This window comes from Myxocyprinus asiaticus, chromosome 24 (assembly GCF_019703515.2).
Source record: "Myxocyprinus asiaticus isolate MX2 ecotype Aquarium Trade chromosome 24, UBuf_Myxa_2, whole genome shotgun sequence".
Classification (NCBI taxonomy): Eukaryota; Metazoa; Chordata; class Actinopteri; order Cypriniformes; family Catostomidae; genus Myxocyprinus; species Myxocyprinus asiaticus.
In genome coordinates this window covers 11,421,717-11,443,033 of record NC_059367.1, presented here as the reverse complement: position 1 = coordinate 11,443,033, position 21,317 = coordinate 11,421,717, and the positions used below count along the sequence as shown (strand labels likewise).

Genomic DNA, 21,317 nt, shown 5'->3' with positions numbered 1-21,317 from the left:
CCTTAAATAGTACCTTTTTTTCTGAGAGGAAAAAAATTAAAACTAGAAAAGAAAAGCTTGTCAATACAAACTAGACAAAAACACTCACTGAACACTTTATTAAAAACACCTGTACACCTACTTATTCATGCAATTATCTAATCAGCCAATCATGTAGAAGCAGTGCAATGCATAAAATCAAACAGATACAGGTCAGGAGCTTCAGTTAATGTTCACATCAACCATCACAAAGGGGAAAAATGTGACCTCAGCGATTTCAACCTGGCATGATTGTTGGTGCCAGATGGGCTGGTTTGGGTATTTTTGCAACTGCTGATCTCCTGGGATTTTCATGCACAACAGTCTCTAGAGTTTACTCAGAATGGTGCCATAAACAAAAAACATCCAGTGAGCGGTAGTTCTGTGGACTGAATCACCTTGTTGATGAGAGAGGTCAATGGAGAATGGCCAAACTGGTTTGAACTGACAGAAAGGCTACAGTAACTCAGATAACTCCTCTGTACAATTGTAGTGAACAGAATAGAATCTCAGAATGCACAACATGTCAAACCTTGAGGCGGATGGGCTACAACAGCAGAAAACCACGTCTGGCACTCTGTGAGTAGATGATAAATAAATAGATAAAAAAAAAACATTTACTGTACAGTTTAATGCCATATATTCACCATGTTTGGTGCGCAATATTGCTTTTTTTATTTATAGAAAAACAGATGGTTAGGCTTCCAGGAAATTGGGACAGGTCAAATATAGACAACAGCAGTATATCATCACCAACAACACACGTTAAAGTGCTATACAGAAATTGAGATTACAAATAACTGTGATACTGCCAACATAACTATATAAAATAAAGAGGGAATATTTGAAGGCATGTACAAGTGTTTTCAACACCCTAAGGGCTGACAGAAAACAGTATGTTTTGCATTTTATTTTGCATTATTGAATTGTTTGTGTCATCTGTGTTTGAACATTTCATACATGTACAGTATCTAATGTATTGTATAAAGTTTTTTTTCCAATCAGACAAAGCATGTTTGACACGAATCACAAGATTAAGGAAGCAGAGCTTCGGGTTCAACGGGAATCTTTTTTTATTTCATATAATTCACAAAGCAACGACCTCCAGCAGGTCATCAAAAACAAGTACCAAATACTCTCTATTCACATTCAGGAACATGTCAAGAAAACAAATTACAACACAATACATGATACAGAAATTCTCTTGAGGGAGTAACTAATCTTAAAATGCTTTTTTAAGATGCTGGATATACAGAATCTAACCAAAGAGTAAGACTTCAAATGTGTTTTAATAAAAAATGCAATGTCGTTTCTTTGTTGTTGTTTTGTTTTGTGGGAAATCCAGAGAGAAGGATGGTCTTGAGATGAGCAATAAAATTGGCATTTATATGAACCACAATCCATACTTCCGTTATAATACTCTATAGACTAATATTATGCAGTACATTATGCCAGTTTCCCACAGCTACCTTTAAAAACCAGGCCATCCACATTCAGGCTAAATGTACATTTTGAATTTCTGCAAATGCATTCATAGAAAACCAGGTGATATAAATATCTTATATAACCCCAAATATATATATATATATATATATATATATATATATATATATATAAATCAAATTATATTTTGCATATTGAAAATTAAGTGTACATTTAGGACTATTAAGATTTTTGTTGGCATTGTGACATTATTCAAAACACTTAAGCACATTCTGCACCCTACAATTCTCTTTACAGTAATGCATCCTGACGTCTTTTACTATTCCCATCATTTTCAAAGATAATTCTCATTTTTACAGTATTTCTTTTTTTATTTAAATCAGCAAAAATGTCAAGTACAAAGCGAGTACTACTATGACATACTTTACCATTTAAAAAATATATTTTTTCGCATTGCAGTAATGAGAATATCATTATGACCATCTTTTTTTACATTGTGGTAATGAGAACTGGGTGGTAAAATGTGCGTAACTGTCAGAAAATATTTGTCACAATGTAAAAAATCTTAAAGGCCCTAAAATAGGCTTCATTTTCTATGTGCAAAATAAAATGTAGAACTTGTTTCTGTTTATTTTGGAGTAAAATAAGACCAGGACATTTTTTGACTGGTTTTGTGACAATCACCGAACCTCAGTCAAGTGCAGCATTTGTTTTTAGGTCAAGCACTTGATGGAGGTGATGCTTCTCATCGATTTAGACTACAGGGCTCATTCAGTTTCTACGCCAAACTACAGTATGAATGAATATTCACAGTAAACATCACAAATGAAACAACAAAACTTTAATTGAAATTGCTTTCCCATTCTAGTAATGGAGCTACAGGTGTGAAACTCACAAAAACATGTTCAGGTCATATTTCACTAAGAAAAAAAATAAGAAATAATGTTTTGCATAAAGAAGCCCATTTTTTAGGCCCAATTTACTTTATGCAAAATATAATTTCTTACTTTTCTCTTGATTTAGCCCAGAAATGTTTATGACAGGCTTTTTGAGATTCACTAAAAGAGAGAAGAAATATTCCCAAGTGCTTTAGATTTTCTACGGGCCAAGAAAATATCTGCTGGATAAGAATGAGCTGGTCTAATCAAACAACATGAAGTATGTGAAACATATCCATTTTTAAAATAGTTTCCATTACAAGGCAAAATGACAGGGATTAGTCACCATTTCACAAAAGATAACATCTTTAAGACAATTGAACTTATTTACACACAAACATGGCTTGAAGACTTCATATACTGGATTTGAGATGTTTAGATATGGTACATGAGTCCTCCATATAGACTCTATTGTTAAAGGCCAGGACATCACCTGGTTCCATTTGCATTAAACTTCATGCACTATTCAGAATAGACAATTCATCAGGCCTTATTTCCCTTGAAGTCCCCGTTAACTGCACGGAATTTCAGTCATTATTAAGATATGTAGTTAAAGGGGTATTTACCTCTCGTCAATGACAGACTGAACTTTCCTACTTGCATTCTGAGAGTGTATATTGGAGTATATGTGTGTGTGTATACACCTCCTAAATGTGAAAGAACCAACAAAACCGGTAGCAGAATGATCAGGATGCCAAAGAGCTTCCCAGCCCTCCCTTTATGAATCTTCCCATCAGCCTCTGAAAATCAAAACATCTGCCTGCCAAAGAGGTGGCATCCACACACACTGATCTGAGCGTATGCTGCTGTTTTTATGCTGCCTTATCAGCACAGAGGGAAATAACTATGTAAACACTGTGTTTGAACACACATATCTGCAGTATACAGAATGTCTCAATATCTTGAGGCAGGTTTGGAAACCTGAGTGTGTTTGGGAATGACCCAGATGCTGCTGATGAGCTTGCTATCTGCTTTGGATTCATCTATATTAGCTTGTGTCTTCTCATCTGTGGGGTGGATCCAAAGAAAATGTAAGGGCACATACCTGATCTTCAACCTCAACGTGCTCATGCCAGCTACGACTGGTGTTCATTTCAGCATGTTTGGCAAAGTCAGCTCTTTCTCTGTTCTTCAGAAATACTTCTACATCTCTGCTCAGACTCCACATTCACAGACAAAAAAAAAAAAAAAACACAAACGGGCAAATTCTGATAGATAGAGGCACAAAGCTCACGTTCACAGTCATTAATCCAGAATGCCACTGTACTGGCTTGTACTATTTCATGGAATCTTCCAGTCTTAGATTCCAATACCCTTAACAACGGTCATCTTCATCAGTGTCACTTAGAAGGTCGCAGCCTGACGTTCCTGCTGTTGCTTGTGCTAGTCGTTTACGGAAATGTCCGTTCGGCACCTGCCAAGTGTGACGTAGTTGAGGGGCGGAGCTGATCGTGTTGGAGTGGCCCAGGCTGGTTGCCATTGCAGCCTCAAAAGTAAGAGTCTCCTTTATTCCACTGGAGTTTGGGCTGTTAACGTCTTCCTGCAGTAACAGGTATGGCTCCGAGATGTAGTGGTGTGGGGTGGAGTGGGCGATGGCTGTTTCTGGCCCAGTTCCAATAGGCTCCTCCCCCTCCTCTGTGGTTGGAACCCGTGCACGGCCCTCCCCCGTTGCTGGATTTGCGCGGCACACTAAAGGAGAATAGGATATGTGGGGTCGAGGGCGCGAGGGCGTTTGTGGGAGCTGACGGCGCCCTCGAGGTGTGCCTGAATCAGAGGTGGAGGGGCCAGAGCTGCCTGAATTATTTCCCTATGGTGACAGGAAGAGATTGATTTATGGATTGTGGGTAAATAGAGAGAGAAAAATAGAGCAATGAGGTGATTAAGAGATTGAGGGTATGGATAAATGCAGAATCAGAATATTAAAACCACAGTGGAAGAGTGGTGTAAACTAGACATTTGAATAATGTGAGTGGTGCTTGACCATTGAAAACTTGCCACAAAGATGCCAAGGCAGTGCTACTGTATATGGTTTCTAGGGTGTTCTGGGTGGTTGCTAGGTTGTTGTTTACAGGCCCATGTAAAAAGACATCACCCCCAAAGATTAGATATGCTCTGGCCCCTCATTCAATGCAAGTCTACGTAGGTTCACACTGAACACGTTTTTGTCCATCTGCACTGTTTTTTATTTGTTTTTAAATGTACACATATGCTAGATGGACGTATTTTACCATTGTGACACGTCTCACTGTTTTTTCAGCATCTTAAACATTATCACTGTGTTTTCAGGTGTAGTGTCAAGTAAAAAAAAACTTAGAAATTTTAACATTTTGTCTCAAGACAAATGGGTTTGGTTTCATTTATTGCAATGTGGCTTTGTTAAAATCACTAACCCTTACTATGAGCAATAGTAAATAATAGCGATGCTTGAAAATAAATATTCTACCAGGTCTGACTGGTATGACAGAGGGTGTGTACACGCGTGCGCGCGTGTGTGTGTTCTCACCTGTTTGTGTGTCCTAACCTGTCTCAGTGTCGTGTGCTTTCTGCCCTCACTGGGCGATCGAGAATGACATCTCTCCTGTGACTGGCTCCTTTCCTCCGAGTTACAGCGAGACATGTCTGGAGACAGCAGGTGTTTTCGCTCTTTAGATCGTCCCCTCTCCTTGTCCACTGGCTCCCGCAGGTTTGACCTAATAGCTGCAAGTAAAAAACATATGGTAAACACATGTTTAGACACACATGGGCAAACAGAGACAAGACATGTGTTGGTATATCAGATACACTCTACAGTATGTATGTATAGTGATGGAACAACCCACCCCTCCCTCTCGTCACTGTTGCCCAAAAGACAAGCCGCCAGAGAAGCCGCCGCCCCTCGAGTCCCAAAAGGAGGGGAATGCATGCGGCCATTGGACACCGCCCATATGCTGGATCATTCTATGGACACTCCCCACCCTACAAAACGCCCCCTTTTACTGAGAGGCCAGATACCCCTTTATTTTAAACACAATTCCCCATGGATACGTTATTTTCCCCATTTTCAACATTTTATGTTTAATATTATTTCCAATAAATGTCTCTCTGAGGCCTGACACCTGTGAGCCTGACACCTGTGAGCAAGAGACAGACTGTGTCTGTCTCTTGCTCACCTCACCACAGTATACATATACAGCATATATACTGTATGAGAGAGAGAGAGAGAGAGAGAGAGAGAGAAAGACCCTGATCTGGGTCTCCTGTCCACTGGATCTGGACCTCGCCTTATAGTCTTAGACAACACCGTGTATCTAGTGGACTCAAGGTAATAATTACCTCAACCACAGGTCGGCACAGTATCTTCACCATTACAGAGAATTCTCAAGAATTTCATATCTCTGAACGGCTACTTAGCCAGTGTTAAAAGTAACTGAGTGTTTGGAATGAATGCTGCAAACTGACCTCTGAAGCTTCTTTGCCTCGGTCTCTCCAGTCGGTCGGGGCTCACCCTCTCCAGAGAGAACTCCTCCTGCCAGTTACCATTGACACACTGATCACCAATCGTGGAGAATGAGCGCTTCATCAGTTTGTTCTCTAAAGACACCTGCTGTATACATGCAAAAACAAACGCAATGGAGAACAAACAGAACATGCAAACAAACCCCAAGAACACGTTCATCAACAAACAGACACAAAAACAGACACAAAAATTAAACATGTTACGTTTGTTGGATTTGCACCCTATCTCTCTCTGAAAACATACACAGTGACATAACATTTTAAAGAAGAATATAAATTAAAAGAGTTCTTGTATAACAAGAGCTTTTAAACTGAGCTCTAACAAAGGCAGGTACAACTTCACAATCTCTGCTGGAAAAAACAGGTCATACCAGCTAAAAGGGGTCATATTATACATTATTTGATTTATTTTTCCCTCCCGAGGCCCACTTATAATGTTAGTTACGTTTTTTTATTTTTAGGTAAGCTGCAAAAACAAAGAATGAATCAGATTGGTTTCAATAAATGCAAATTTTCACCAGGGAGGAAGTTTCTGGTTCTAAAAGTCATAGTATGTTTCTAAAGTACATCAAGCTCTTTTATCTTAAAAGATTAAGGAGAATTTGATTTCTCACAATAAGACCTGTTTTATTTGGTCAAGCTAATTTTTTTTTTTTTTTTTTTTTTTGTGATTGCTGGTTAGATCATGGGTCCCCCCACCAGCTTTACCAAAGTGGTCATCACTGGCAGGTCAAACACCTAAACCAGTTTGGACCAGCTTATGTCCAGCTAGACACCATGTTAAACCAGCTAGCCTTAAAAGTTGGTTTTAGCTGTGGGGGTTTTCAGCGGGGTTAGCCCTTACAGTCCCATTCAATCACAAACAATACCTCTATACACAACTCTCCCTTTCCCTCTTTTGCACCAATGACAACACTGATGCTAACTAACTATAATCACACCCCCACCAATGAGGCAGATTCAGAGACAGCAGCTAGCTATCACAAGGCTAAGCTAACACAGACAGCAGTACCTGTGGCTCTACTGCCAACCGAGGCATGGAAGAGGCTCGGATAGAGACGCCTCTTCCCGGCACCTGCAGAGGATCGGCCTGCATGCTAGTGTTGCACAGCACACTGCTAAATTCTTTGTGTTCTGGCACCTATGCAGTTAGAGAGAAAAAGTGGGGAGGAGGGAGAGAAATTCAGTCCTTATGGAAGAAAAACAAACACTTAGTGTCCAAAGTATCCAGCAGTTTGTCACTGCAAATGGAATATGACCTGACGGTGACAAAGTGACCAGAAATGATTTTGAGGAGACATGAGGCTTGGCTAGGTGAGAAGACATGAGCCTTGGCGATGCAATGTGGGTGTGACCAGTGATGCAGAGTTGAGAAAAGTTTAACTTTATGCAAATGAGCAGCAACATAATGTGGCAATTTATATTTTCCACATATTTTATATTGTTTAATATCAGGCATATTGAGAGGTGAGAAAGTCATAGCAGGTGTTCTAGTTTTTATTTTCAGCTGATTTGTTTGTTGTATTTAAAGCTTTTTGTAACTGTTTCAGCATACAGTAACCCTTTTAAGTTATTTTAATAAGGCAAATGTAGAAATTTTTACGGACATTTTGGGCAAATTAGCTTCAGAAAAGGTGACTTTAGCTGAAAAGTGAGTAGTTTGCTTCCCTGTATTATGATTATTCTGCCTACATACAGGGGTTTACTTAAAAAAAATATGATGCGTGGGAAACAATGTCAGTAATTTTTGGAATTCCAATTGACAAGTGAGTTTGACTCATGCATTGATCATTCATCTTGTTCATGATCAGGGACTAAAAACGGGTTAAGGAATGAAAAAAAAAAAAAAAAAAAAAAAAAAAGAACATTTTCAAAACGTAACCGAAAACGAGAATGAATTCCCTTTGAATTGTTTCAGAGTGAAAATGTTATTTTAAATGCTGGTAACTGGTTAATAACCTGTTAATGCTTTCCTAGGGCTGTGATTTAAAATTATTATTATTTTTTAACTAATTAATCGCAGTTTTTTTCTGTGATTATTCACAATTAATTATGGTACATGATACATTACAACAAACATTTTAATAAATTATAATCATAAATATATTTATACTTTGTTTAAAAGAAATTGGTTAGTCATCATTTAATTTTAATTATTTAAATATGTAAATGTTAAGTTTTTTTTTTTTTTGGATAGATTTAGACTAATTTTTATAGGTATAAATATTTGATACAAGTATACAAACAGTTGGACATGCTGTAATTACAAGTTAGGAAAATTCTTCTGATGTTTAAGTGGACTTTTTTATTTTTTATTAATAGGATCAAATGGGCAGATTCAATTCATATCAAACTTTATTGACGAGAAATTTAAGTGTACCATTGTGCATGCATTATAAGATACATACAGATATAAAACATATTGAATGCTGAAGTTTAATTTGTTGAAGTTTAAAATCTCAAAACTAGAATTTTTTCTGGCTGTTGTTCAGTCTCTACAAGCATACCTGGCTGTAGCTTGCTAAACGGGCAGGTCTTTCTCAGTCTCTATCGCGCACATGCTCTCCCACGCCTGGTTCACCACTTGTGGGTGAAGTCTCCATCCTCTGTACAGTAAATCCACTCTCATGTTTTTTTATACCCGGGACATGCATCACGCGTGAAGAATAAGCGTGCACTGCTCCACACAATTAGTTTCTGTGCTGGGCAGTGCAGTTGAGTCGAGCATGTACCTCCTGAATTTGTATGTGCCAATTGTAGCCTCAGGAAGTGGGGAAAAACATTTGTAAATTTGTAAATAAATAAATAAATAAATACTGCATAAATTGCGTTAATTCTTTGTAACGCAATAAACGAAAACTATTGCAGATTAATTTATTTTTTATGAAACCAAAGACCAAAATGTTTATTAATGTAATGAGGCAGGCAAGGAATGAGGATCTAAACGCAGCTTTAATGAAACAAGAGATAAACAAAGTACTCAGAACATAAAGAAACAAAACACAGGAATAAAACACAGGGACCCAAGCACAGAACATAACAACACATGTGAAGACTGACAAAAAAACCAGGGGAGACAAGGGCTTAAATACACAAGGAAAACAAGGGAAAGAGGAACACCTGGGGAAACAATCAGGTGAAAGCCAATCAAGAAATAAAACTACAAATGACTACAAAACTAACACAGGAAACAGGAATGGGGAACTAAACAAGAATTTCAACATAAAAGTCAAGGCAAAAAAACAGGGAGTACGTGACAATTACAGTACATTTTCAGAATTACACCACTTCCTGTTGCCTGACAAATGAGGCTTCTCTCTTTTTAGTAGAACATGATAAGCATGTGCTTTGATTCTGATGGAAACCGCTGGTTTAAAAAACAGTATTTTTTGCATAAGGGGATGTTTAGTCCAAACATGCCCATGCTGTGTGTGTAGGAATGCATGAAATAGATTTTGGCTATTAATTGATTTGATATGACCAGATGTATATTTTAAATATCTTTCAATATTTTTGGAAATATACTGTTTATAATATTAAGAATACATACAAACTGAGATGAGAAACCTTTTGTCTGTAAAGGTTCAATATAATGCATTATGCACTGCTGAAATTTGTATACAAATACTTTCCTCTGCAAAATAATGTTTGGGGGCACTTTTTAATTTTCAGGTTTCATAATGTTTACAACCCTTTGACTGCTAGTTACACTCCTTTTAAGTCAGGAGTAATTATATAAAGAAAAATGAAAAATAAGGGGAGAAAATAACATAGATTTGGGTGAAAGTTTATATCAAAACAGATGGCAAGGAGGCAGCGAGAGTGATGAGCCATAAGCATAATATAGGGCCAAAAGGTTTATGCAACTCATAGTAGGTGTAAGGAGTATAAAAAAAGAAGCCTTAAATACCTTAAATGGACAGTTTAATTCTGTCCTCATTTACTCTCCCTCATGTTGTTCCAAACCCATATGACTTTTTCTTCTTCTGTGGAACACAAAAAGAGATGTTAGGCAGAATGTTAGCCTCAGTCATCATTCACTTTCATTGTATGAGAAAAAGATGCAATAAAAATGAATGGTGACTGGGACTAACACACTGCCTAACATCTCCTTTTATGTTCCAAGGAAGAAAGTCAAACAGGTCTGGAACAACATGAAGTTAAGTAAATGTTGACGGAATTTTCATTTTTTTTTTTTTTTTTTTTTTTTATGAGCTATTCCTTGAAGACATCTAGAATTACTCCTTATTTTGAGGTAGAGAGGCAAAGGAAAAGGGAAAAACAGGAGAGCGAAAGCAAACAAGCCCACATAGAAGCACAGAAAGACATCTAATGTTGTTATTTACTGCTCATCAATTATATATGGCCTGGAAGTCACCTTGACCTAGCAGTCCACCCTTGAGAAACCACATCAATATAGAAACCTTAAAAGGACAACCAACTTGTGTGTTAAAAGCTAAGACCAAAAGCCAACTAATATAGCAATGTCAATAAGGCTGCAGATGTGAAAACAAAATGAGTCAGGAAAGGTAGAAATGTCATGCAGGGCTGTGAACTAGAAATGTGAATAATGATGCAGATTAATTCCTAATCTAATGATTCCATAGATTAATCCAGTCAAATGGCCATTTTGGGAATGTTTCGGAGGCAACCAATTGATTCATTGAGGAAAGTAATTTCCATCTATGTCAGTAGAAGTCAGGGTGGAAAATAAACAGGAACTCTGAGCAAAAATTCTACCGAAATTGACAAAAAATAAATTCTAAATTCAAAATATGGGGGCACAAAAAGCCCCTGCAACGAGTTCCTGCTTTTTTTTTTTTATTTTATTTTTTATTTTTTTATGAATAACATCTAATATAGTAAAATCACATCAAATCAAATCACTTTTATTGTCACACAGCCATATACACAAGTGTAATGGTGTGTGAAATTCTTGGGTGCAGTTCTGATCAACATAGCAGTCGTGACAGTGATGAGACATATACCCATTTAACAATAACATCAAATTAACACAGCACAATTTAAAGTCTAATATACACATAATTACACAATATACAAATAATAACATACACTGTACAGTATACAATACACACAATATAGATACACATTATTCAATAAAAATATATATAGTAGTATATATAGAATGTACAGTAGGTTGTATTGTACTGTACTGACATTCAGGCTGTCGGTTGATAAGTTGTTAAGAGAGAATATAATATAATAATAATATAATTTATGACAGTCCGGTGTGAGATATAAGAGTAAGAGTAATAAAGTGCAGTGCTGATGTATTTTGATCGTGGGAGATCAAGAGTTCAAAAGTCTGATTGCTTGGGGGAAGAAGCTATCATGGAGTCGGCTGGTGTGGGTCCTGATGCTGCGATACCGCCTGCCTGATGGTAGCAGTGAGAACAGCCCATGGCTCAGGTGGCTGGAGTCTCTGATGATCCTCCGAGCTTTTGTCACACACCGCCTGGTATATATGTCCTGGAGGAAGGGAAGCTCACCTCCGATGATGTGTCTGGCAGTTCGCACCACCCTTTGCAGTGCTTTGCGGTTGTGGGCTGTGCTATTGCCGTACCAGGCGGAGATGCAGCCAGTCAGGATGCTCTCTACAGTGCAGGTGTAGAACCGTGTGAGGATGTGGCGGTTCATTCCAAACTTCCTCAGCCGTCTCAGGAAGAAGAGGCGCTGATGAGCCTTCTTCACAACGACTTCAGTGTGGATGGACCATGTGAGTTCCTCAGTGATGTGGACACCCAGGAACTTGAAGCTGCTGACTCTCTCCACTGGTGCTCCATTGATGGTGATGGGACTGTGTTCTCTGTCTTTTCTTCTGAAGTCCACCACAAGCTCCTTTGTCTTACTGACGTTGAGGGAGAGGTTGTGCTCCTGGCACCAGTGTGTCAGAGTGTGCACCTCCTCTCTGTAGGCTGTTTCATCATTGTCAGTGATCAGACCTACCACCGTCGTGTCATCAGCAAACTTAATGATGGCATTGGAGCTCCACACAGTCATGTGTGTACAAGGAATACAAGAGTGGGCTGAGAACACAGCCCTGTGGGGCTCCAGTGTTGAGGGTCAGTGATGAGGAGATGTTGCTGCCTATTCTAACCACCTGGCGTCTGCTTGACAGAAAGTTCAGGATCCAGCTGCACAGCGAGCTGTTTAAGCCCAGAGCCCGGAGTTTCTCATCTAGCTTGGAGGACACTATGGTGCTGAATGCTGAGCTGTAGTCTACAAACAGCATTCTCACATAAGTGTTCTTTTTTCCAGGTGGGAGAGAGCAGTGTGTATTGTAGATGCAATGGCATCATCACTGGAGTGGTTGTTGCGGTAAGCAAACTGCAATGGGTCTAAAGAGAGAGGCAGCACAGAGCAGATGTAATCTCTGTTTAGTCTCTCAAAGCATTTGCTGATGATGGGGGTCAGAGCAACAGGACGCCAGTCATTTAAGCAAGTTATTTTTGATTGCTTTGGAACAGGCACAATGGTGGATGTTTTAAAGCATGTGGGGACTACAGACAAAGAGAGGGAAAGGTTGAAAATATCTGTAAAAACACCAGCCAGCTGGTTCGTGCACGCTCTGATGACACGGCCCGGAATGCCGTCTGAGCCCGCGGCTTTGCGGATATTCACCCGTCGGAAGGATCGGGTTACATCCGCTACAGAGACGGAGAGTGAACTAATCTCTGTAGTTTTGGCCGCGAGAGCTCTCTCCACGAGGGTGGTGTTATTTCCCTCAAAACGAGCAAAAAAAGTATTTAGCTCATCCGGGAGAGAGCTCATGGCGGAGTTTTTATTCCCTTTAAAGTCCGTGATGATGTTAATTTCCTTCTAGAAGTTGGTGGTGTTAAACTGTCCTTCAATCTTGTTCCTGTACTGGCGTTTTGCTTTTTGGAGGGCCTAACTCGCTTGTTTATGCTCCTCCGCATTCCCGGAATTGAAAGCGGAGGTCCGCACATTAAGTGCTGCGCGAACACCGCTATTTATCCATGGCTTCTGGTTCGGATAGATCTGTGTTGTTCTGGTCAGAACAACGTCCTCTACGCACTTTCTGATTAAACATTTAACGCTATCAGCGTAAAGCTCGATGTCGTCATCAGAGCTTTAACAAATACATGCAGATGTTCCCCAGCCTAGTGACAGTCCTCTCACTTGGCATCAGTTCTGTGTCGTGCTCCCATGCTAAATTTCATGACCGTACACTCCTATCATTCATTATAAATTGCACTAGTGAGTAACACTATTGCTCCCTGTGCTATACTTCCCTGTCCATTGGCCCATCTCACTTCTGCTGCTATCTGTCTGCCTGTAAAGCCTCCTCACCTCAAGTGCAGGAGGGATGGATGTTGTAAAGTAAGTTAATCAGGTATGAGAAATCACAAAATTAAATATAACCAAATGATACAATTTACTTAATAATATTAATATGTTAATTAATCTGGATATGTTAAATAACCCTATTGATAATAAAAAATGTATCAATAATACAATAATACCTTTACAGAACATTGACCATTTTACTGTGAGTCATATCTCTGAATAAACACTTTGTCAAATGTTTACTTTTGCCTTCTTTTATTCAATTGACATGAAGGACTTAATAACAGTTTTGGTTAATAAGCTCCTCATTCAAAATCTGGAGAAATGTTGTCATCTCCTTTGTAGGAAATATGTGAATGAGAAAAAAAGTGGTCCCAGAATGTTTCAGTCACAATGCACATTATGCATTGTAGAGATCAGGTAATATGTAATTATTGAAATTGATACTGAATCGAATCACAACTGGAATCTATTTGAATCAAATTAAATTGGGAAATCAATGCCAATACCCAGCTCTACACTTACTTGTTGATGTTGATTTAATTTTATTGGTAACAGCCTACAGTATCTCATTATTCAGAGTGAATTAATTGATTACATTGAAGTATCTGACATAAAAAGATGACAAAGAGTAATTTTATATGGTTACAAAAAAACTGCCCCTGAAAAACCAATTGCCCAAATATTCACCACTTATGGAAAAGTAAATTTCTGACCCTGGTAGGAGTGATACATTATTAGCACATGTGAATTAATTTTGTGATGATTTACATTTGAAAACTCACTGTCAGAATGTTTTAGGGATAAAAACATTGTTTCTGATCAGGTGCTGTCAGTTAAAGTTGGTGGTTTGCAAATTAGATTCAGAATATTTTGTTCCACATTGGGAGTCAATATTCCTCTTATTTATTAAACTTTCACAGGCTGATCAGAGATGTTTTTAACCAAATGGCATTCAGACCATGTTACCCTGTTTATCTGTTTTATAAACCTGAATTATTAATTTACTGCCGAGGAATTAAACAGTGAGCACGGGCCTGAATTTGCATACTGTTTTACAATTTTAAACAGATGTCCATTTGAATGTTTATTTGAAAAAACAAACATAAAATAGCTATCAGGTATTTCATGCACATACACTGGCCCCACAGAATATTTGGACACTTAAGCCACACTTTACAATGTCTGAATGTTTTTACAAAATCAAACCAAGAAAGAAAAGATAACACTAGGGCTGCAACTAACAATTATTTTTATAATCGATTAATCTAACTATTATTAGAACGATTATTCAACTATTCCGCGATTATTACAACGATTAATCATTAGCTCTAAACCTATTATTCAGCTTGTGCCCCGACTTAAAAGGATGTATTAAATGTGCTTACTAACAATAAAGAGGACAAAATCATCTTTTAAAAATACCTCTAAATGACATTCACTGAATTAAAGGGAAAAAATACTTTTTATTAAGTTTAATTCAGTAAAGAAATTTACTGCAAAAACTCCTATTGATATCAAGTGTTTTTGTCTTTTTTTCCATTTAAAATTGTCTAAAAATCCTTAAAACAAGATACATATACTTGAGAGGCAACATATAAGATATTTAGACTTGTTTTAAGAGAATATATCTCAAATAAAAGTGTATTTTCTATATAAGTGCATTTTTTCACTTGGTTATACTTCTGCGAGTGCAGTAAAGACAAAATATACTTATATTCAAGATCTATTCTCTAAAAGCAAGTCTAAATATCTTATATGCTGCTTCTCAAGTGAATGCATCTTTTTTTAAAGGATTTTTAGATATTTTATAATATTTGTATTTTTAATATTATATCCAACATTCTCAGACAACAGTCTTTTCTGCTGCAGTATAGCTGCTAAAGAAAATGTACGTTGTTTGAAAGGAGTTTTAGATATTTATATTGGAAAACAAGCCAAAACAAAAACAATTCAAAAACGTATTTTATTGCAGTGTATAATGGGGTGAAGGCTACACTCTCTCACCTTTCTGTTCACTTCAGTCCATCTTTAACTCACAAAAAAACAAACTTGCTCTTATTAATAAAGCTGCGTATTGCCAATTTTCTTCACGATAAGAAATGCACAGTGACACATATATTATGATTCAATAGGTAGCGAGCCATCACGTTATAATCTAGCTGCAGCAAGCACGTGCACTCGAGGGATGAGCGTTCCTGCGACAGAGAGTGCCTCAGCCTGGTGCAGTTTCAATCTCTCCCCCTTAGATTGGGACATTCGCGCAACTCATAGAAGAGGCGCTGACCGCACAGAGAAATGGCAGTTACGGAGTTTATAGTTATTTACATGATCTGCTTCTGTATTATTTGAACTTTAACAAAGCGCCAACGCATTAAATATAACTGCATTTAAGATGTAACACCAGGGTGTTTCCTTTAAAGACGCTTGACACGCAAGTTTTGCTTCAGCGGAGCGGCAGCTCCAGCCCCACTTATTCCACAACGAGAGTGCTTCTGTATTTACTTATTTTGCATTTTTGCATTATAATTCCCTCATACTTTGCGATCTACATCACCTGAATCTGTTTGGAAAGTTTAGAGTGCGTCTGGACTGTGAGCTGTGTAATTCTTCCTCTCCTCAGTCAGGTGCGAACTGCAGTGCTGCTCTCGCGTGTCATTAGTGTTTAATGTGATCTCATGTTACATTAAATGAGATCAAACGGCTATTTGATGATGAAAATTTTGTCGACAATTTTTTTTATTGTCGCCGCTGTCAATAACGTCGACTAATCATTTCAGCCCTAGATAGCACAAGATCACTTTAAGCAAAATATTTCACAAAAAAAAATTTTATGTTATGTTTTATGTTTTAGTTAATTCTGAGAAAATCTCTAGCATCTGAATTTGTTTGTAGATGCCACTTTGTGTGATATTATGTTATCTATTGAAATTAATTTTATAATTAAGTCTTTAAAAATGCCCAAATACTTTCTACAGCTACTGTAGGTAAAAAATAAATAAATAAATAAATAAATAAATAAAACTAGATAAGCGTACAGTATATGCATGACACATGCCAATATATCTCATGTGAAATATAATAGTTTGTGTATTTTAAATGTATTTACTCCTACGATGCTTTGGAGGTGATACTGGTGTTGGTATTCCTCCCTCTCTTCCATGGTGTCTTGGGTCATATGCTGCATGTAAAGATCTTGGGGAGAGATGGAACTCAGTGCCACAAATCCACCTCTGGTGCTGTGAAAACAACACAGAACCTTGTCAATCATGCTGATGTTGGCTTGCACCTGTATATACTATAAATAAGTGAGATCACTGTATCTACATGAAAATGAAGGATAAAATGGGGACATAAAAATTACAACAGATACAGGACCAACTTAAACACATGCACACACAAACACACACACACACACACACACACACACACACACACACACAACATGTACAATTACAGGGCAGATCCTGCACTGTGTGTCAGGAATGGCAGAGCCTTGGCACTGCAGAGAATGTCCTGTGGCAGTGAGGATGCATCCATGCGTTGGAACATCGGTGCATGTTTCTGCAAGACAACAATACATTGTCAGAGCAATCTCAGAGCTGAGGACACTTCAAACTGAAGCATAAAACTTGATAAAAATTTAAACATTATTCTTCAGTAAATTTAACAATATTACAAACAATAAGATGGCAATCTTTTTTATATCAGCATCAGGATTTTAGTTTAAAATTTCCTTGAATGTGTAAGGAAAGTATATATGGCAGGTGCTGTAATTGGTGACTCTTTTAAGTTTTTAATAATTTTTGAATCACATTTTTGCCTTCTCTAGTTGTGCTGCGGTGTGACAAATGAATTTTTTAAGGGATATAAAATTCGAAATAATCTCTCATTTAAAAAAAAAAAAAACAGGTCCCTTACCTGTTCCTCAAGCTGCTGGCGGAGCTTCTTTGCTTTGTTCTGCTTGTAGTAGTCCATGATCATCATGGCTGCATAGATCTTCCCAATAGTCATGTCACTAGCTGAAAGAGAGTTTGGTTTCTTTTAGACAACTAAGATTTCTAAGGTCAAAATAAATGAACTCTATTCTAGTGATGCATCAGTATACACTTTATGGGAGAGAAGCATGCCTCCTAAACTAGAATTTTATGATAAAAATACTTTTTATTCCTTTAAGACATCTTTAAGACAAGTTAATGGTCAGAGCAGTTTTTTTTTTTTTTTTTTTTTTTTTTTGATAACAAAAACTAAATAAAATTATTTTTGTTAACTGAAATGAAAATAAAACTAATAAACAACTGGAAACAACTTAAACTTACCTAAAATAAATTTTCATAGCTCTAAAAATAGTCAAATTGAATACAAATGACCAAGAATTAATTTTAGCTTTAGCATCTGATATAGAGCATATTATCCAATTTGAAATTTTTATTATTAAACATATATATATATATACATAAATAAAAGAAAAATGTCAATAGATAGTAGTAACACTAGATGTCCCAGAGAAATGTATCTATGTTAACAATATTTAAGTGAAAACAGTCAAGGCATTAACTTGGGATGTCCTAAAATGCTAATACCTTGTCTACACCAGGCGGATACACTGACGTGCTGCAACAACATTCTAAATGACATGCATATAGCATGGACCAATCAGCTATGAGCTTAAGAAGATGTTAGCCATGGTTAAATAGGAAAATAACCTGTATACTACTTTATTTTTAATGGAATTCCACTGGTATAAACATTTACTTATTATAAAATTATTATTGAAATGTTATTGTTGCTAATACAAAAGAAAAGTATTGTGTTTATTTAATTAAACCAGAGACCAGAAACATCACAAGCTGGCTTTCATATAGGAGTCAGAAGTTACTTAAATATGTATCAAACTAAATTAATGGAAAAAAGTTTGAAATGTATGATATTTGGTATGTTAAATAATTATATTTCAGACAGATAGGATAATAAAGTGGATGAGTTATATAGCGAAAACTAATGAAAATGTTTCTAAATTAAAATGACAAACTGAAAATAAAAACTAAAATAAAACTAAAATATCCCTGAGTTAGAGCTGCCAGTTTTAATTTCTCACCTTTGTGGATGGGTACAAGCAGGTCAAGAGATTTATGGGAGAGGTGTGGCCAGATGACACTGATTTCCTTCTGCAACTCTATGTCCATCTGACCTCTGTCCTCACCCCCTGCCACACAAAGGCCAGTAACTAATATTATCTAATTGTTACCTCGTGAAAAATCCAAACTAAAGTGGATTTGAACAGGCCTCACTATTAGAAATTATGCTTACCTCGAGCAATTTTAATGTCCAGTGCAGTGCGTATCAGGGCCATAAGGGTGGAGGTGAAGTGAACAGACATGTTGTCATCCACTGGCATGTTCATCAACACCAACCGCTGAGAGCAGGCCACAATAGGGACACAGGAAAAGACAAATGAAATACAAGCATTGCATTTATTGTATGAGCACAACTAGAGGACCTTTCTGGTGAGCATATATGTCTTTGTGGGTTCTCTTTGGAACTGTCTTTAGCTTCTTCACCATGAATGGATTTAGCACATTTTTGAATGCCCATCTATTTCTCAGTGGAGGTTAAGGTTTTAGTTAAGGATGTATTTCAGTGTAGTTTTGAATTAAATAAAAGATATTAAAGAGCTTAATTTTTGCATCTTCCTTGAAGTATAATGGGAAATATTCACCAGAAAAGTTGCAAAAGAATGTTAATTGCAATTAATTAACTGAGACTCAAACAATACTTATGTTAGATAACATAAAACCAAAAATTCACACAAACACACATTCATGCACACATTTGAAACACATATTAAAGTAGATCAAGACAGAGTAGAAAGGATGGGATTTATGCATAGAAACACTGGAAATGTTTGAAGGATCGCACTTTATGAAAATGGAATTTATAACACATCTATAACCCTGTAATAAACTAAGGTCGGGGTTAAGAGTGTTATAGTGACATTCAAATAAAGTGTTGTTGGTGGATGTACAGAGACTTTATGCTAGGATGACTAGAAGACAATAACAAAGAATAACATCACTGATAATCTATGAATAATAAGAGCCTTATGAGATGTCAAAAAGTTCTTTCAGAATGGCAATACTACTACCAAAAACCAATTGAATTTTAAAACTAAATCTACTATCTAGAAAAAATGTAGTATATTTTTAAGTTTTAAATGTGTCAGGAAATTATGAAACAACTCAAGCAAAGTGCATGATATACAAGTACTGTAATATAGGCAAAAAACATTTATAAAAATGATAAACGAGATAGAAATGCTTAAAAATTTAAGATACCAAATACCAGCTACAACTTATCAATACAATATTTCAGTTTTGCTTGCTTCTATATGGTGCTATTTTACAACAGGTGTGACTGATGCTCACTGATATCGTGACAAAATCATTTAATCATGACTACCTGGAAGCAAAAAATGCATATCAATGCACACCCACTGTAAACTGGGAAAACAAGCTTTATTAGTTTGAGTCTCTTGTAAACAAGCAGACTAAATAGTAATACTGCAGACTACCTTATACGCCACTTTGGAGGGGCATTTCTTGCCCAGGCCAAGCGGTGGCGACATGCAGGTCAGCATCTCGTACATATCAGTGTAATGAATACGGCCACTGGGAGAGGGGTAGTCAACAGGGGTAATGTGATGAAGAGGAGGAAGAAGAATAGGGCATTTCCAAGGAACAAGGGAGGAGAGGAAGATTGTGATGAAGAAGAGAAGGAAACAACAGAAAAGATAGAGGGAGAAACAGGAAAAGAAAAAACATTGTTTAAGAGGGAAATTAAACAAATGAGTTTAAACAAATAGGTGCAGCCAGGTGGAGGTCTTTCTATGCAATGCCGGCATAGAAGAGGCTAAGGAGAGAAATTATTAGAACAGTCAAAGATCTGATGAGGCAAGTGAGTGGATCTGAGGGGATCTTGACTGGGTGTATAGAGCTGTTCAGTCATGATGTCAATAGAGCACAACTGTTGGGTTCTGGAAGTAAAAATCCCATTAATGATCTCTATAGGCAATTTGATTTTTAACAATAACTTATAAACTTTTAGAGACAGACCTACCATAATCAATGGAATATGCCTCTGTTGAAACCACCAGTCTGCATTATTTCAACTTCATTCTTTAAAAATCATGTATAATAGCAAAATTCCTGGTTAAGAACAACATTACCCATAATCCTGAAGGGAAACAATCCACTAATCAGAACCCTGCAGTGACCGCTTACTCCCATGACACTGTGAATGATGAAATCAAGTCTGTCTCCCTAACCTCTCAAACTACTTAGATGTTTGCAAATTATCTGAATATATATATATATATATATATATATATATATATATATATATATATATATATATATATATATTTTTTTTTTTAATAAAATTAAAAAATATTCGTTCTATACTTATAATCATCACTTTTAAATCAATAGTTCTTAGGGGTGTAATGTTTTATCGTGGCAGGACAAAAATATGACGATACGCATCGTGGACATGTGACAGCTAAAGAATTATTTTAGCTTCACACTCCACGATGCGTATCGTCACATTTTTAAATCGCAATGCATCCTGCCACGATAAAACATTACACCCCTAAAAACTATTGATTTTATATATATATATATATATATATATATATATATATATATATATATATATATATATATATATATATATATATATATATATATAATAAACATCTGTTCTATCCATTTCGCACTACATCCTATGTCTACGTTACTACGTTGGCAGCCACAGGTGTTGTACTTGTACCACAAGTTCGGCTGAAAGTGAAACCAGGAGCGGGAGAGAGACATGCTTTTTTAGCGTGAGGGATCGAATGTCTGTTTGAAGCAAGAGTGATATGCTTTGTCAGCAGGAGAGAAAATTTAAGTTTACAGAGGTTTAATGAGAGAGCCATATTAATCTACTACTGTATATAATGCTGAATATTATGTATTATAATGTTATGGGGGAATATAATACTAATGTCAAATGTCATTTCTGATTTGATTTCATCAGTAAATTATTATTATTGAA

At 36.8% G+C, this 21,317-nt stretch overlaps 1 protein-coding gene across 1 annotated transcript in view; it reads right to left on the bottom strand.

Moving 5' to 3' along the window:
* Positions 1-682: 682 nt before the first annotated feature.
* LOC127414712 (probable voltage-dependent R-type calcium channel subunit alpha-1E) overlaps positions 683-21,317 on the bottom strand; it is a 229,162-nt gene continuing 208,527 nt past the window's right edge. Inside the window, exons 40-48 of the mRNA XM_051652917.1 lie at positions 18,534-18,639; positions 18,322-18,429; positions 17,145-17,245; positions 16,681-16,787; positions 16,339-16,462; positions 6,907-7,035; positions 5,838-5,979; positions 4,921-5,096; positions 683-4,206 (exon numbers count right to left, since the gene is read on the bottom strand). Of these exons, the coding sequence (XP_051508877.1) occupies positions 3,715-4,206; positions 4,921-5,096; positions 5,838-5,979; positions 6,907-7,035; positions 16,339-16,462; positions 16,681-16,787; positions 17,145-17,245; positions 18,322-18,429; positions 18,534-18,639 (1,485 nt within the window). The 3' untranslated portion in view covers positions 683-3,714. The remainder of the gene's footprint in view (positions 4,207-4,920; positions 5,097-5,837; positions 5,980-6,906; positions 7,036-16,338; positions 16,463-16,680; positions 16,788-17,144; positions 17,246-18,321; positions 18,430-18,533; positions 18,640-21,317) is intronic.